This window comes from Diabrotica virgifera, chromosome 8 (assembly GCF_917563875.1).
Source record: "Diabrotica virgifera virgifera chromosome 8, PGI_DIABVI_V3a".
Classification (NCBI taxonomy): domain Eukaryota; kingdom Metazoa; phylum Arthropoda; class Insecta; order Coleoptera; family Chrysomelidae; genus Diabrotica; species Diabrotica virgifera.
In genome coordinates this window covers 74,432,665-74,447,495 of record NC_065450.1, presented here as the reverse complement: position 1 = coordinate 74,447,495, position 14,831 = coordinate 74,432,665, and the positions used below count along the sequence as shown (strand labels likewise).

Genomic DNA, 14,831 nt, shown 5'->3' with positions numbered 1-14,831 from the left:
TACCAGTTACTTGAAGGGCGGTAAAACCGGTACTAAACTTTAACATTTTCAATCGTTATATTCACAGGCGTACAAATAACCTAATACAAGATTTACTCCAATATAGCCAATTAACTTGGGAAGAAACATCTCGGTCACATATCTCCCTAGGGGTTACAGTTTGATAAGGATTGTTATGATCAACGAGAATAATTGCTCGTTTAGAGCTTCAGTGAAAACGAGTCATCGAGTTCTGTTTTGCACTAAGGCCTTCACCTCTTTCCAAGACTTTCCTTGACCTCTTATCTCGTCCATGATGGATCGGATCTTCTCCAAGTTTGTGCTGGGCGACCTCTTTTTCCTTTCATTAGGGGTTCATCTCTAGGGCAGTCCTTGCAATAGCAATACTGGAGTTATTTTTTTGGAGTTTGTGACCGATCCAACACCACTTTCTGGACTTTATTTCATTGTCTACCCTGTCAGTCTAGTTCCACAACAGTTTCTACTGTGTTCTACCCGTTTTGTTCGGTCAGGTGTAGTAGATCTTGGTTTCTGATGATTTTAGGCCAGAAAATAAGTACAATTCTTCGTAGGCATTTATTCACAATGACCTGCAATTTGTCGTTAAGGTTTTTTGTCACTTTCTAGGTTTCACATCCGTAGAGTAGATCAGACATGACATTTGACTGGAATATTCTGTAATACAGTTAGGACAACCTATATAAATTAAGTTGTAAATATCTTTATCAAAATATAATGTAGTGTATTAGCCAGGCCCGAAGACAATTACTCTTGACCGTGAATTAATACGTGAGGTTTACATATTATGTCGTGTATAAAAATGCAGCGTAGGTAAATTCAAGAGTTGTTATAATTAGGTACTTGATATGTACAAATGTGGGGTATAGGTAATGATTTGTATTTGTAAACAATTATGGTTGAATCACCGTTTATACGATGTAAATATAAAGTTATCCAAACAATAGAGTTTTAATCATTAGAGACCAAAAAGACATTAACATCACACTATTTATGACAATTCGGATCTTTGTCTTAGCAGTATACTAGCCAGACCTTCAAACCAGTGGCGGCTCGTGGCCTTAGCGACAGGGTCGGCAAGGTTTTTTGTCTCCTCATATAGGTATACCATCAAATTAAAAGACTTAAATCATCATAGGAGATTTTGTTGTTTTTTGTTATTTTTTATTTGATGTACTTGACGTTCTCTCTTGTTTCATGGTGTTTACACAATACGTGTTGATTCTTTTGAGACAAGATAAATTCCGTTTATTTGAGGAAGAAATTGGTGGTAATAAGAAAATTGATGAATAGTTTGTTGTAATGGATTGCAGTACTTACTATATATAATTATACATACATATCATCTCTTAGCTAACAACACCGCATAAGTAATTTTTACCAACTTTACAGGAGACGAAAAGAACTACTTTTTGAAACACCGCCTAAGTTTAAAAAAATACCGTTAATAAACACCGCTTAAGATATTTTATTATCATTTCTTTCTGTATTAATACGCGTAAATGAATAAACATTAATTTATCATATAGCTTACCTCTTAATCTTCTATAAAAACTTCTTGGATACTAGACTTTTCAGCAGTAAAACTCACGTACAAACATATAATCACAGAGCTACTTGTGCGGTGTTGACCATGATACAGGTTGACGGCTTGCGCGGTGTCACTACTTTTTGAATTACGGCATCTGATTGTATATGTCAAAACCGTTAATTTTCGACTTGAGCGGTGTTGTCAGCTAAGGGACGATATTTTGTAACTTATCCCACTTTCTGAAAATATTTGGATCGGCATAATTTTTAAGTACTTAACTTGTAATAATAAATATCTTAAAAATTCTTTGGCGAAAGTAACTTTTAAATTTTGAATCGTCAAAGAGGTCAGAAATTTGCAAATCTTTAAAATTCGAAAAACAAGTATCTATTTGCATGTAATAGTAGGTATCCAAAATTTCAAGATATACCTACTCGTTTTTCGAGATATGTATCATGTTGTTGTCTTTTTTGGGATGGTTCGAAAATATCAAGAGAATCCAAAACGTCACTGCGTATATATTGGAAACTACTATCATTACGAAAATCTCTGAGATTTTGCACCAGCTTTCGCATTCTATTTTTGGAATAAATAACGTCAACTTGGGCAAACTCTGTCTTAAAAATATTTAAGAGAATATTAAAAGAGTAATTATTTAATAAAGTTCTCAAACCGATTGCTTCACGGATCGAGGTATTGCCACTTTCAAAATCGTCGCCTTCAATATTAAAATCAAAAACTTTCGAAAGCTGTTCACGAAAGTCTGCTACAGATACTAAAACTACCAGAGATAATCTGCTTAAATAAAACTAACACTGAGATTTAAAATTTCATCGCGTCTGACAAACTGTTTGCTTTTTTTTCAAACAAATTTTGTTCTAAACCAGTAATCCGTTTAGGTGAGCTAAACTGGCAAGAAAAGACGATATTCTTTATTTTTTTACACGTATCATGCAAAACTAAATTCATTATATGCGCATAATAGTGAGTAAATAAAGCTTGTGATGCAATAGTTTTAAGTTTTGCCTGGAGACCATTTAATTCACCACACATCACAGCAACGCCGTCATAAGACTGCCCCAGTTTGCCCTACCAATTTATTTTTGATATCAAAAAATTTTAATCTGTTCTTTAAAACACAAAAATATATTTTGCCTTATTGCTTTTACTCACGTCTCTAAAACCTAAAAACCTCTCATAAATATTACCACGTAACGCGTATGGAACAACAATAATTGATAATTGTGAATGACATGATAATCAGGAGTTTCATCTACTTCCAGCGAAAAGCAAATGGTTTTCTAAATCTCAGATTCAATAACGTTATTCAAAATGTAACTATTTGATTATAATATGTATTAGTTTATTCTGTATTACGAATAGGTACACTTCGAATCAGAAAGTAAATATTTCTAAAACAATTTTATTTTATTAATTCATTATCATTACTTTGATTTTTAACAAATGCTTCGATCCATCATGTCCACTAAATGATAATTCCTGACAACTTAAAAAATTACAATATCAACTAAACGACGTAAAACGGCGTGATTATTTTTGACAATTTCTGCCGATGCGATGCCTCCAAATGAAACACCGACCGGCAGATCGGTAATGTGCCGTACCTGCCGCTTTAATGCCTACGGAGAGAATGCATGTTCGCTTGCTCATCGACTTGTTATTTCCTTGAGTTTTACGTGTAAATCGTCAAGGTACGGATTAGTTGGGCTCGGCTAGCCGAAAAGTCAGATGAATGGCTCGGATCATTAATTTTTTTAGGAGTCTGTTATGCGCAGGGTTCTCTTAACGCACGGATTAATCAAATCCTTTTAAAAACCATGAACAAAATTTAGTCTGTATTATCTGACAGATCTTTTTTACTTCACAGATACAAATATTAAAAAAATCTATATCTATAAATGTGTGGGTCGGCACTGCCGACCCTACCGACCCTGACCGGCCGCCACTGCTTCAAACAAAGTTAAGCATGCTGAATGCTTGTTGAGCTTCTCGTAACCTCATATGAATATCGCTTTCTGTACCTCCGCTTTCTATTATGACACTTCCAAGATAAGTCAAATTTTCCAAAATTTCAATCTGCATGTTGTTAATAGTAAATAATATGTTGTTTCTTGCATTTATTCTCATGGATTTGATTTTATTAATATTGATTTTTAAACCTATTTTATTGACTTCAGTTGAAAGTGTTTCCAATTGGCAATTGGTCAGCAACATCTTGGAACTTTTGTAATACAGTAGAACCTCGGTAGGTATAACGAATCTGAACGGTCCGAAAAAAAATTTGTTATATCGGGAATTTTTCAATGCGGCAGCACTTTCGCCACAAACTTTTTGAAACTAATTCCGTGCCTCTTTTTGAACCGATCCAACCAGTCATTACTGGCTCAAAAGTCTGCGTGCCCTAATTGTTCTGCGAACTGGTGAGCCTTTTCTTAAAGCATGGGACCTCCAACGGGTACATTTTTATCCCGGCACTGTTTAAACCACTTAATATCAGCTTCTTCGACATCCTGTAGCTCACCTTTCACCAAGGGTTGGGGGGCGGGAAGCAGGTCTGATTGTTTTCATGTGTGAAGTTGTCTGTAAGTCGCCACTATCTATACTCAACTACGCTAAACCGAAGTTTGGAACGGATAAATGCGTAATACAGGGGTTGCGTGCTTTATATAGGGGTTTGCTACACTCAATATTCATTATACAGGGGTTTTAATTTATCTCCGCAAATCGTAAAAATTCGTTATATCGAGGGTTAAAATCGAAATAGTTCATTATATGGGGGTATCTTTTACATTGAGTCTTATGGAGGTTTGAAGGGGATTTAAAAAAATTCGGGGAATTTTTTACATCAGAGTTCGTTTTATCAGTTGTCCACTGTAATAGGTAGATATCATCGGCGTATTCTAGATCGCTTAGGCGTATGGTTAACGTTCATTATATCCCTCTTGTGTCGGAATCTAGTTTGAAGAGAACATAGTCTACAGCTATGTTAAAAATAAACGGAGAAAAAACGCATCCCTGTCTGACTCCAATAAAACATTAAATACGTTACTGTTAATCCCATTGTGTGTCACACAGCATTTCGCCTCAGTGTACAGTGACTTTATAATAGAAATTATTTTATGCGGGATGTTTTTTAGCTCTAAAATTTTTCATATTTTCATGTAGCAGTATGAGATAAGCTGTCACGGGCATGCTCGAAATCGACAAAAACCATGTAAAGGGGATTTAACCGATTCCATTCAACCATTCAACAACCATTCAACCGATTGTTTCATTATTATCCTCACAGTATTAATGTGATCTATGCAGGAGAAATCTGGTCTAAAGCCTGCTCGATTAGCTCGAAATTCAGGCATAGAAATAAAAGGTCTGATCTTAAACTTCAGATTTTTCCATGAGTGCGTCTGGCTAAGCTATACAATCAAAAAAAGAACTATTTGAGTAATTACTTTAATATAATAAACCTGTAACTTCCAGAGGCGGTAAAACCGATACTAAACTTTGAAATTTTCTATCGTCGTATTCACAGGCGTATGAATAACCTAATACAAGATTATATTTATCCCAATATAGCCAATTAACTTGGGAAGAAACATCTCGATCGCATACCATCTCCCTAGCGGTTACAGCTTCGTAAGGATTGTTATGACCAACAAGGATAATAGCTCGTTTACTAACTGGCTCATAAAGTAGTTTCCAAAATACTCCTGGGACTCGTATACTTGGTGAATTTCTACCACTCACATGTAAATATAAAGGTTTTGGTTCGTTGGTAATTTCGTGTGGCAAAACTGAATGTCCGTAAGTACCAGTCCACACCTGCAGGTCTACTCTTCGATTGTGTGCGTAATTTCTGGAATTTATTTCAGCTTCATTCCAGTTTCCTGCATTAAATTTGTCCCACTGAGGAGCTATATTAATAAACCTAAAACAAGAAAAAATGTAAAAACTAACTACAGATCCTGAAGCAACATGGATACATGTTTATGATAATAATCATCATCGTTAAAACAAAGCATAAGTAAAACATGTTCAGATTTAGATGGGATTTGGAACGCGAGAGTCCCTCCTCGAAATGCAAGTCCTGTATTTACTTTATCGGTTACCAAAAACCTTTGAGGAAGAGATCTTCGTTACACGGGGGCCCATATAAAAATTTTCAGTCTGGGGGGGGGGGCAGACATAAAGATGTTGCACATTTTATATTTTGTATACTTTGGATAACCATATATAGTATACAGCACCTGAAAAGCTAGGGGGGGCACGCCCCCCCCCTGCCCATGGGTATGGGCGATCATGCTTCGTTATAATCTGCTGCGTTTGATTATAGAGGGCAAAATAAAAGAGATGTAGAAAGAAGACAAACATCCTAGTTACTAAATCTAAGAGAATGGTTTAGTCTGAGCTCTAACCAACTATTTAGAGCTGCTGTAAGTAAAAAAAGAATGTGTGTACTTTGTATGCACGTAAGAAGTTATACTTCTATTATATGATTTCAACGAAATCAATATACTTTAAACAGTTTCTCTACTACTTTCCAAAAATTTTTATTAAAACAATACCAAAAATAAAAAAATAAAAGAATAAAACACACACAAACACATTGAAAAATGCCACAAATGATTTCTGAACAATAATTGATGCCAAAACTTTTAATTAAATACGTATTTTCTGAAAAAAATTATATAATAATATACCTACAATCATAAAATCTATAAAAAAAATAAAAAAATGATATAACTTGCATTGGGCTTGAACTCTTGAACCTACTTCCCGTGTATCCCGCCATACGAGAGTCGAAGCGATTTCAAACTGCACCACCTTCGCGTATACGTCATGTGGGAATATACACAAACTGAACAACTTTTTGACATTTTGTTTATATGAATTTTTATTAGTTTGATTTTTGTCGAATTAAAATACAACAATATATAGAGTAAGAAAACGATACATTAGATGAAAATTTGTAGAAATTTTGTTCGTAATCAGATTATGTAAATTAAAGCATTGCCTACTAGGGGTATAGCGTAGCAAGTACTAGGTAAGTACATTATTTTTTTACATTTTCCAAATAGGTATGAAGATAATTTTTTATTGGAATACAACTGAAACATTTAGAATTACGTACCTGTGGCTTTTCAAAACTCACTATAATTATAAATTTGATTTTATTTCTGTCCTCACAACAATAAAAACTAATATATTATACAACATTTTTGTTTACCGATAACCTCCATATTGAACAATTATTGACAGATCATTTCAACACCCAATCAGAGCCCGTATAAAGACTAATACCAAACTGTCGGTGTGAGCATGCGCGCAGATCAATATAAATTTACCCTAAATCTTAATCGCGCCTAAAGAAGTATAACTTCATAAAATAATTGCTATGTCGGTATCCAACCTTCGACAGGATATGGAATCTTAAGAAGAATAAGAAGCGGATCTTTAATCATATTCCAACCAGCAGGAACGTATGCAAGCTAAATAGTGTACGGCACTAAAAGAAGAAGAAGATTCGGCTTGAGAATATCAAAATACATAAGAACCGACAAGATTTGTCTAATTAACAAATTTTTTGTCGAACTATGGTACTTATTCTGTTACGTTTCTCTGTTCAGACCTCAAGTAAACAACGCTGACTCGAGTCTCCCCCACCCTAGCGGTAAACCGACCAGTCTTTTCTAGAAGTATCGAGAAGCAAGTATCTGCGTGACTTGACGAAAGGGTCTCGCTATTCTAGTACATCCAATGAAGATTTTCAGGTATCGGTGTAAGTACCAGAGTACCAGAACGAATGAAAATAATCTATAGAGATATATGAATTTTAAATCGTTTATTCAGTCTGTACTAAAGTAAATTGTATCTGATATAAGCGCGTAATATTGTCTGGAGATCTATCTATCTATCTAATTAACCTTCTTCGGTCCATCTTTGGACATAGGCCTCCCCAATCCTTTTCCATTCTTCTCTGTCTGTTGACAGTTATCCACCTAGAGCCCAAGTGCTCCTTGATATCATCTGCCTATCTCATTTGGGGCCTTCCTTTGCTTCGTTTATATTCCCACGGTCTCTAATTTATGAGAATTTTGTTCCATCGGTCTTCTTTTTGTCTTATAGTGTGTCCGGCAAATCTCCATTTCAACTTTGCAACATCCCTAACTTTGGTTTTCTCTCTTATCCACTCGTTTCTCTTTTTATCCAATAGTCCTATGTGCAACATTTGCCTTTCCATTGCTCTTTGCGTTTTTATGATCCTGTCCATTTTTGCTTTCGTAAACGTCCACGTTTAGGAACCCTAAGTGAGAACAGGGAGTACGCATTGATTGTATACCTTGGTCTTAAGATGTTGTGGATATCTTTTGTTTTTGTGGATATAGCTTAGTTTTCCAAATTCCGCCCATGCCAGTCCAACTCGTCTTTTGATCTCTGCTGTTTGGTTTTCCTTGTTAAGTTTTATAATTTGACTCAGATATATATTATAATCGTGAACTTGTTCTATTTCATCTTTTCCGATACTCATTGTGATGTCCTCATCTGTATTTGTTATGATTTTGGTCTTGCTGTAATTCATATTAAGGCCTATCTTTCCGGCTTCTATGTCCAGTTCTTCCATCATTTCAAACAATTCTTCTTTTTTATCGGTTATCAATACGATGTCATCGGCGTACCTTAGGTGGTTCAAGCGTTGTCCACAAATTTTTATACCTTTTTCTTCCCATTCTAATCTTTTAAATATTATACCTTTCAGAGCCTGATTGAAAATTTTCGGTGATATTGTGTCACCCTGTCTTACGCCTCTATTTATTTGAATTGATTGTGTTCCTTCGTGTACTTTAATTGTTGTTGTGGCTTGTTTATATAATAATGTATTGGCTGTTAGGTCTGTAAATCTGTGATCAATTCTGCTGTTAATCAAAGAACTTTTCACTGCCAATGTTCGACACTGTCAAAAGCCTTTTCGAAATCTATGAACGCTATATATAGAGGAATGTGGTATTCATTAGATCGTTCTACAAGGATTTTTATACTTAATAAATGGTCACTTGTACTAAATCCCTTTCTAAAACCAGCTTGTTCTTTCGACTGGTATCCGTCGAATTTTGCCGTCAATCTATTGGTTAAAAATTTTGTTAGGAATTTATACATTACATTGAGGAGTGTTATAGGACGGTAGTTTTTTATATCTGCTTTGTCCCCTTTCTTGTTGTTTGGGATTCTTTTTTCTTTTAATGTTTTGTTAAAAAGGGAATGAAGAGTATTAGTTACCACTTTTCCACCATATTTCAGCATCTCTGCAGTTATTATGATATATGTCTGGAGATATATTGTAATAAATGTACTATATAAATTATGTTTTAGTATAAATAGTGTTAGGTATAAATAAATTAAAATACTTGTAAATAAAAACCAAATAAAATAAGTGTTAAAATTATTAATAAAGTAAAAAAACTGTACCTGAAAGTAGCCTTTTGTAAAGATTCATATACAAAATCAGCTTTAGCAGCCAAATGACCTTTGTTAATAAAAATTCCTTGGTTTATATATTTGTTAGAATCATAATTTAGTCCTACAATATTATTTACCGTGTATTTTACATCTCTAAAAAGTTGATACAAGTCCGAGTTTAATTCGTAGTGGCTTTCGTCTTTTATAAAATAGGGATTTTGGAAACCTTTAGCCCTACTATTTGTGGCAGCAGAAATGTTATAGTGGGAGTAGACTGGTATCTTATCAGCTGTGTCGAAACAGATATCAATATGATCAAGGTATCTACCGTATGAGTCTATTCGAAATCCAATTTTTAGAATTACTAAATTGTGATGTAACTTATTATGGCAGTTAATATTGGGGTCTCCATATTTGAGTTCATAATGTCTGAATTTTCTGACAGTGGGTATAGGTTCTCCGGTACATTTAAGTGAGGAATAATCAAAAACAAGGTCTTCGGATTGCCAAGGAATTTTAAATGCACCATTTTCTTCACAAGTTGCTGTGATCAACGTGTCTCCTAGATTTCCTCGTACAATGACATTACTTTCTGGACAGGAGAATTCTACCTGAGTATTTGGAGCAAATCTAATGCTGGTTTCGCTCGGCCGAGGGTATAACAGAGTATTGCTGGTAGGATTTATGGGAAAAGGCGCATCTCTACGTATAGGATATATGGTGCAACCTAAAAATTGTTTAAAGGAAATTTTTAAGTATACTATTATTCAATGGAAAGCCATCTTCGCTCAGATTAGCCTTACAGACAATGTGAATCACTCAACTGACGTCTGCAATGTTATGGTAGGGGAGCCCAAGCAGGGATTTTTGCAGTTGCTCGAGCGCGTCAGATTATCACATAGCTTGCTGTAAATGTGCCTTTACCATATATTGGCTCTTAATACATTTGAGTTCGTTAAGGGGGGTCCGAAAAAAAAATATATCCTTAGAAAAACTCGAAATAGTCAAATTAAGATAAGGTAAGTTAAGTACATGCAAAACAGTGTATATTTTATAAATCTGACGATTTGAGCGGGGCGTAATGAAATGGGCGAGTCACAAAGTTTCACAAAAAAGCGAATATTTCGTGAAATGGACATCAGATCGAAAAGCTAAAAAATGCATGTACCATCTTTTTCAAAAATCTATCGAATGATACTACACATGACCCACCACGGAGAGGGGTGGGGATAAAATTAAAATTTTAAATAGGAACCCCGCGATATTTCGCGAAAGGAACATCAGATCGAAAAATTGAAAAAAACATGTATTCAATATTTTTGAAAAGTCTATCGAATGACACCAAACACAACCCCTACGGAGGTGGGTGGGGGGTTACTTTAAAATCTTAAATAGAAGCCCCATTTATTATTGCAGATTTGGATTCCTTACGTAAAAATAAGTAACTTTTATTCGAGACGTTTTTCCGAATTATGGATAGATGGCGGTATATTCATAAAAAACGATGGTACCGCAATTATGAATTAATTGGAACGTACACAAAAGTTTGGGGGGTTTCAGGGAACAAAACCCCCATAAAATTTTTATGGGGCGAACAAATTTCACTATAATTTTGTTTTAGGATTTTCCTGCCATAAAAATCATACATGTCCATTTTCAATAAAAAATCTCCAATAGTTTTTGATATATTGAAAAAAATCGATTTTCATTTTGTAACTTCAAAGGGCTGTAACTTTTTTTATGAGCACATTTGTACTAAGGTAAGTTAGGTTCAATCAAACTATTTTTTAGCCCAGAATGTGTGGTATAATTTATGACCAATCTTTTCGGGACACCCTGTATATTTACCAATAATTTTTGTCTGAACACAAGATGGGATTCAATTGAACAAGCCTCGTATTTATTTGAAAACAATATACTTAAATATATTGTTTTTTAAAATGATTATAAATATATTGTTAGTGGTCCCACTTACCACTTAAATCAGCTCTTTGTGTTATTTCAGAAAAACACAAGAATAATAATATAGTTTTCATCTGCTCCATCATGGGAAAAGAATATTGTTGTATATGGATTAAATTAATCAATGAATTTAGGGCATGGTTTTTGAAAATACACTTAAAATTTTGTAAAATTTTTTAAATTGATCAAGACACTTTACGTTTTTAAAACGTCACTACGACATTTAGAAATTGTGTGAGTTTTCGTAACATACCGACATCTATTACGTAACAAAGAAATGTATTTATATCTTCTTTTTTCTATTCGGTAGAATACATGGTAGGTGTCCTGTCCGTGAAGAAAAAGGATAATAAAAAATCCCCCTACTGGTGGACGGATGAGATAGAAGGTCTACGGGAGAGATGCCTCAGAGGTCGAAGGAATTATACGAGAAGCCAGGGCAGCCTCGAGCTCAAGGAAATATATAACGATCTAAAGAAAACGTTAAATAAAAAATAAGACAAGAGAAAAAAAAGTGGCAGACCCTGATAAAACATTGGACGGAGATATATGGGACGATGCGTACAAGATCACTATGAAGACGCTGAAAATAATCGCCCCATATAAACTCGATGAAGACCAGCGGATGGAATCAGCTGAGCTCCTCATTTCCTCCCAAGAATCATCAAAATTTCATCAAGATATTTCCAACGATGGTAGAGGAGTTCACGGAAGAGGAAGTAAGAACCGCTGGTCAGGAGATGAAGACAGGGAAAGCTGCCGGCCCTGACGGGCTGCCACCAGAGGCAATAAAAGTAATAGCAACGTAGAAACCAGGTTTGATCATAAGAATATACAACGACCCACTGCAGAAGCAAGAGTTTTCCAGAGACTTAAAGGAAGCGAACTTAGTTCTACTCTTAAAGTCTGGGAAACCCACCGATTTAGCAGCCTCTTATCGGCCAATATGCCTTTTGGACTGCCTTGGTAAGTTCTACGAAGGGCTCATCAAGAAGAGGCTGGAGGGCGTGTTTGAAGATCAGAGAGTGTTGTCAAATAAACAATACCTATGGATTTCGAAAAGGTAAATCGACAGTCAACGTCGCGATCTGGATAAGTGACGCGGCTAAAGTATGTAAAAAAGATGGGTGGTCCTTGTTCTGTTAGACATAAAAAATGCTTTTATTCAGCAGACTGGGGTCTTATAGTAGACCGAATAGTCGAATTTGAGGCTCCAGAGTATGTGTCCAACATAATAAAGGACTACCAATCTGAAAGAACCGTATACATATCGAAGAAAAAGAAGAAAGATATGACCGCGGGAGTACCCCAGGGGTCAGTCTTGGTGAGAGCGATTGCATACGCGGACGATCTAGCCTTACTGGTCGAAGACGATATGAATAGGGGAATAATACAAAAAATAAACGAAGCAATATGGATTTACTTATCGTGAAGGGAAAGCCATGGACGATCTATGCCCTGAGTGTGGAGTAGTGGATGACGCGCAGCATGTCGTCTTCGTGTGCCCTGCATACCAGGCGTGACGTACCGAGCTGCAGCTGAGACTGGGATCCCCTCTAGGCGAGCCTGACGAGCTAATTGATAAAGCTATCAATAGCAAGAGAGACTTCGACCTGATCATTGCTTTCGTCCTGAAGACAATGAAGCACAAAGAGGAGAAAGAGAGGCGACTGCAAATGGGTTGACAGTCTATTTATTTATTTTTTACGTTTTTTGTGTGTCGTGCGGGGCAGCCAGTGGGGGGAGGATCCTTTACATCCAACCGGCGCTGTCTGTCTTATTTTTACTATTTTTAATTATTTATTTATTTTATCTTGTTTTATCTCTTTATTTACTTCTTCAATCTTATTTATACAATATTTATCATTTTAAATAAATTTAATTACTCAAGTATGTTGCGTGTTGTAAGCGGTAGTCAGCAGGGGGAGGACTTTTTACATCTGACCCATGCTGATCGCCTTTGTATTGTTTTGTTTGGTTTAGTTTCTGTTTTGTCTTGTTTTTTAGTATGTTTCTGTTTTGTCTCAGGTAGTGGGGGAGGATCTTTACACCCAACCTCACTGACTGCTTCCTTTTAACTGTAGAATGAATGAGTATGGGTGTGAGTGCGAATTGATGAAAGCACGAATGCTTGGAGTTGCTCGTAACTGTCGACTGATATCCTCTTGCTAGTTCATGTTGGATTGGGGGCACCCCGGTCGCCCCGCCCGCACATGGGCTGCACGGGACGGTCGTCTTCACCGACCGGTCTTTGTGCGGGTGTGTGCTGGAGGGGCGACTGGGTGGCCATTTAATCTACGGAGTACACGCAGAGGGTGCCAGGGGGAGTTATAAGTAAGGTCGACGGGTCAGACATGCTCGCCAAGAGCAGTTCCAGACCTGTCGGCTGGAGGAAGAGGAGGTGAGTTTAGTCGGTAAGCGGTTCGGCACGGAGAAGCGTGACGGACCGAATCCGACACACCCGGACACCTTCCCAGACGGTCTTTTAAAGATTCTCACCTCCCAAAAAAAGAAAAAAAAAGGTGTCCTAGAACAAAACGCATCTCCTGGTTAAACAATTTGATAGCTACGTATTTTTTATGGGAAATAAGCCACAATTTTACTAAAAAATGAATTTATTAACGTTTCGAAGCCCAAATCGGGTTTCGTTGTCAAAATACAAAATACTATTAAAATAAAATAAACATGTTGTTGCTAAGTAAAAAAAAATCTTCTAATAATTTATTTAATCTGACTCATTTATATTGGCAATTCAGACGTATATTATACATTTTAAAGTAGAAGACTTTAAAATGATATCGCCAATATTTATGAGTTGCGTTCCTGGGACGACTTTACTAAAAGATAGTTCATTCGATTACATGAAATCAATCCCAACTCAAGAATATCCGTCGCAAAAAAATCATAGCATGTGATCTGTCTTTAAAAAGACAACCAAATGCAACGATGACAGTAAAATTCTCGCGTTAGAGATTCCATAGTAAATCACGAGGGAAAACCAGGAAAAAACCTCGTGATACTATCCCGACATCGTAAGTATTTGGTCTTACATTTAATCTACCTTCAAAAAACTAATACCAAATTCTGACTTTAATATGTTTAAATTATTAATAATATTAATATTACATAGATATACAATAAGTAATACTAAAATATAAAATTTGTACTAACTCGATATGTTATTGACTTACTAATCGTGGTATTTTCTTTCTATTGACTTCCTCTTTCAGTATGGGTAACCACATCCTACTGCATTCTACCGAGGAATTTGCGACACAATTGGTTTCATTTAGCATAATTAGAGCCGCTTCTTTGATTTTTCTCTTTTTGCTATCTGATTCTTTCAGGACTATACTTGAATCTCTCCACTGAACTCTATGTTCATTATCCCATGCGTGTTGACATATCTGAGATCTATCAAATTCTCTGTTTTTAATATAAGACTGATGTTCACTTATTCTAACGTTTAATGGTCTTGATGTTTCACCTAAATAAAATTGTTCGCATTCACAAGGTATTCCATAAATGCAATTCTTTGTTCTTTCTTGTTCATTGTTAGGTTTAGTTTTAGATAGAATAGATCTCAATGTGTTTGTTGTTTTGAATGTTGTTGAAATGTTGAATTTATTTCCTATCGTTTTAAGTTTCTCGGATAGTCCTTTTATATATGGTATTGTTATTTTCCTCGTATTATTTCTTGTGAATGTTGTAGGATCCCGTTCTAAGTTGTTCTGTTCCATTCGATCTAATCTTGTCAATTCCTTATTTATAAACGATAAAGGATAATCATTTTTTAATAAAACAGATGTTAACAATTGTTTTTCTTCTAAAAATGAATTTTCGTTAG

General features: G+C 35.6%; 1 protein-coding gene across 1 annotated transcript; it reads right to left on the bottom strand.

Annotated features, from left to right (window-relative positions):
- Positions 1-4,994: 4,994 nt before the first annotated feature.
- LOC126889793 (uncharacterized) lies at positions 4,995-11,200 on the bottom strand. The gene is made up of 3 exons (XM_050658424.1): positions 10,998-11,200; positions 9,032-9,749; positions 4,995-5,495 (listed from the first exon to the last, which is right to left on the bottom strand). The coding sequence occupies exons 1-3, from the start codon at positions 11,068-11,070 to the stop codon at positions 5,021-5,023; spliced, it is 1,266 nt and encodes a 421-aa protein (XP_050514381.1). The 5' UTR covers positions 11,071-11,200; the 3' UTR covers positions 4,995-5,020.
- Positions 11,201-14,831: the final 3,631 nt, after the last annotated feature.